The 2497-nt window shown below is 36.3% G+C and overlaps 1 protein-coding gene across 1 annotated transcript; it reads left to right on the top strand.

Annotated features, from left to right (window-relative positions):
* Nucleotides 1-467: 467 nt before the first annotated feature.
* Nucleotides 468-750, top strand: AOL_s00010g1 (uncharacterized protein; the record flags this gene model as incomplete). Its single annotated transcript, XM_011120487.1, has 1 exon — nt 468-750. A coding segment is annotated over one exon (283 nt), but the record flags the coding sequence as incomplete, so codon positions are not given.
* Nucleotides 751-2497: the final 1747 nt, after the last annotated feature.

Below are 2497 nucleotides of genomic sequence, written 5' to 3'. Positions count from 1 at the left end.
AACTTGATCACTTTCTCTAGCAACTCAACACCCATTTCCAACTCCAAACCAGACGATTCCCTGATGATAAAACCAAAATCTTCTTCGCAGGAATATACCTTGAAGGTATTATCCTACAAACTTACATTACTTACCAACAACATTGTTCCAAACCCATTAAGGAGCAAGAAGAACATGTTGTCAAAGTTATAACCAACTACGATGCCTTCACCAAATTCCTTAAACAGCAGTATAGAGAAGACGACAAGGTCTCTCGTGCACGACGAAGCATCACCTCCCTCAAACAAACCAATTCCACTCGAAACTATTTTCAAGAATTCAACAAACTCGCAGTCCTAATTAAATAAAACGACGGTAATCTTTACTACCGAGCAAGAGAAGGACTCAAGACTGAGCTCCAACAATATGTCTACATTCAGGAGAAGAAACGGAAAGATAAAAACCTCCCTAATATAACTTGCATGGAAATGCAACAATATGCTATCGAAATTAACAATATCAATTTCAAAACTCACACCAACCAATCCTCCTATAACAATAAAAAGAAGAACAATAACAACTCCAACAACTTTGGAGGCAAGAAAAATAAAAAGGATAATAACGGACAATGGAAACGTGATAAAAACGGAAAGATGCACCCCAATCAGACTTTTAAACCTGCACCTATGGACCTCAACAACACACGACAACAGTATCCACACAACAAACCCAAAAAGGGTCCAAAATCCAACACGCCACTATACTGGAATTGTAATAAAACTAGATATTTTAGGGATAATTACCCGGAAAACCAACGAAATACTACACACCAACACAGACAGTTTTACAATACCAGTCAAAATCCTAAGACTCTAATAAAGGATTAAAAGAAATCTGTCGAATTCAAGATGATACTTCAGAAGAAAAACTCTATTGAAGATACTCAACAACAAATCCTCAAAACCGTTTATGAAAACTCTTTACAAGCCTCTACCTCTGATACCCAAATGAATACTCCTAAGTCAACGACCCAGAACGATGATGACGAAAAAATCGTTATCTAACCCTTAGATATCAACTATTTCCCTACCAAAGAACAATACCATTAGCTATAGTAAAACCCTCCACCAAGAAGGCACCTTTAATACCAACGAAAGCTCAATAAAAAACTCTATCAATACTACTTACAGAACAGGAAACACAAGTATCAACTCGTCAAAAGCAATCCTAAACCTCAAAACCCAATAATTCACTTAAGAACTACGTAATAACAACTTTTTACTGAACAACTTTTGTCAACCATCAATCTTTTCGAAGCGTATAAACAATATCTTGTACCACTTCTATTCTCTGACTAGGATAACAACGCATATTTTTTTTTATTATTTTTATTAAAAGACTCTTTTTTTTTTACCTCAAATAATAAAAAAAGCTCTTTTGTTAGTGGAAACATTTATAGTTCCGATTGTAACGATAAGACCCATATTTGGGTAGATTAAACGACCAAAAAAGATCAAAAATATATCAGATGCCTTAATTGTTACGTAAAATGTAATAGATACAATTACGCACGAGAACATAAGTGGACAGATAAAATAGAACTTAGAAAAACCTTATATCAAACAAACTTCAATTTATTCAAAAAACTCTATACCAACCACTTCGAAACATATCACCTCGCAATCAACGTTGAACATTCAGTTAAAACCCATGACCCACTCCCTAACTATCCAATGATAAAAGAATCCAAACTCCGCAAAAAAGTCGGATGTCACCTGTACATTAGAAGAATTACCGAATATACTCTATACAACGACACCTTTTATCTCTGCCCCAGATGCTACAGTAACTGATACTACTACACAGGACACGCGACCACACTCAACATAGTCTTCGAAGATGATTTAGAACAACACACTTATTCTACTTATCCAAAAAAACCACAATTTCAAACCTACATCCAACTCCTAGTCCATATAAACGAATATATCCAGAAGTTGCGACCTAATTTCTTCAAAGACCTCCTCACCTACAAACAAAATATTGAATTTCCACTCGACGAACACCTTCTCATTCATGGAAGTATCCCTGACGAAGGAAAATCATACCATATATATTCTGAAATTACCACCTCCCTCCTATACGGACAATTATATCTCTGCAGTAAACACCAGAATACTTGGAGAGAACGAACCGGATTCGTGCACTTTGCAGACATAAGAGAAAACCAGAAACAACCAGAATACCAATATAGTATATACTACGAAACGGAAAAAAGCTGGAACGACCTCCTCGACCATTATCTCGAAAAACACATCCTATGGATCCGTGCCACGAAAAGCCCCTTTAGACGAAGCGGCCTCAAACTCATCAACAAAAGAAAGGTACAGAATGACGAAATCCCCAACGCAAAATATGAGCTCGACCTCGTAACCTACTTGGAAAATCAGGAAAAGAAAATCTCCTATCCCATACACAATCTCAACCAAACCTGTCATAAAGACTACTTTCACAACAA

This window comes from Orbilia oligospora (assembly GCF_000225545.1).
Source record: "Orbilia oligospora ATCC 24927 unplaced genomic scaffold scaffold00010, whole genome shotgun sequence".
NCBI classification, from domain to species: Eukaryota; Fungi; Ascomycota; class Orbiliomycetes; order Orbiliales; family Orbiliaceae; genus Orbilia; species Orbilia oligospora.
Note: the sequence above shows the minus strand (reverse complement) of the source record. Positions and strands in the feature narration are given on the sequence as shown.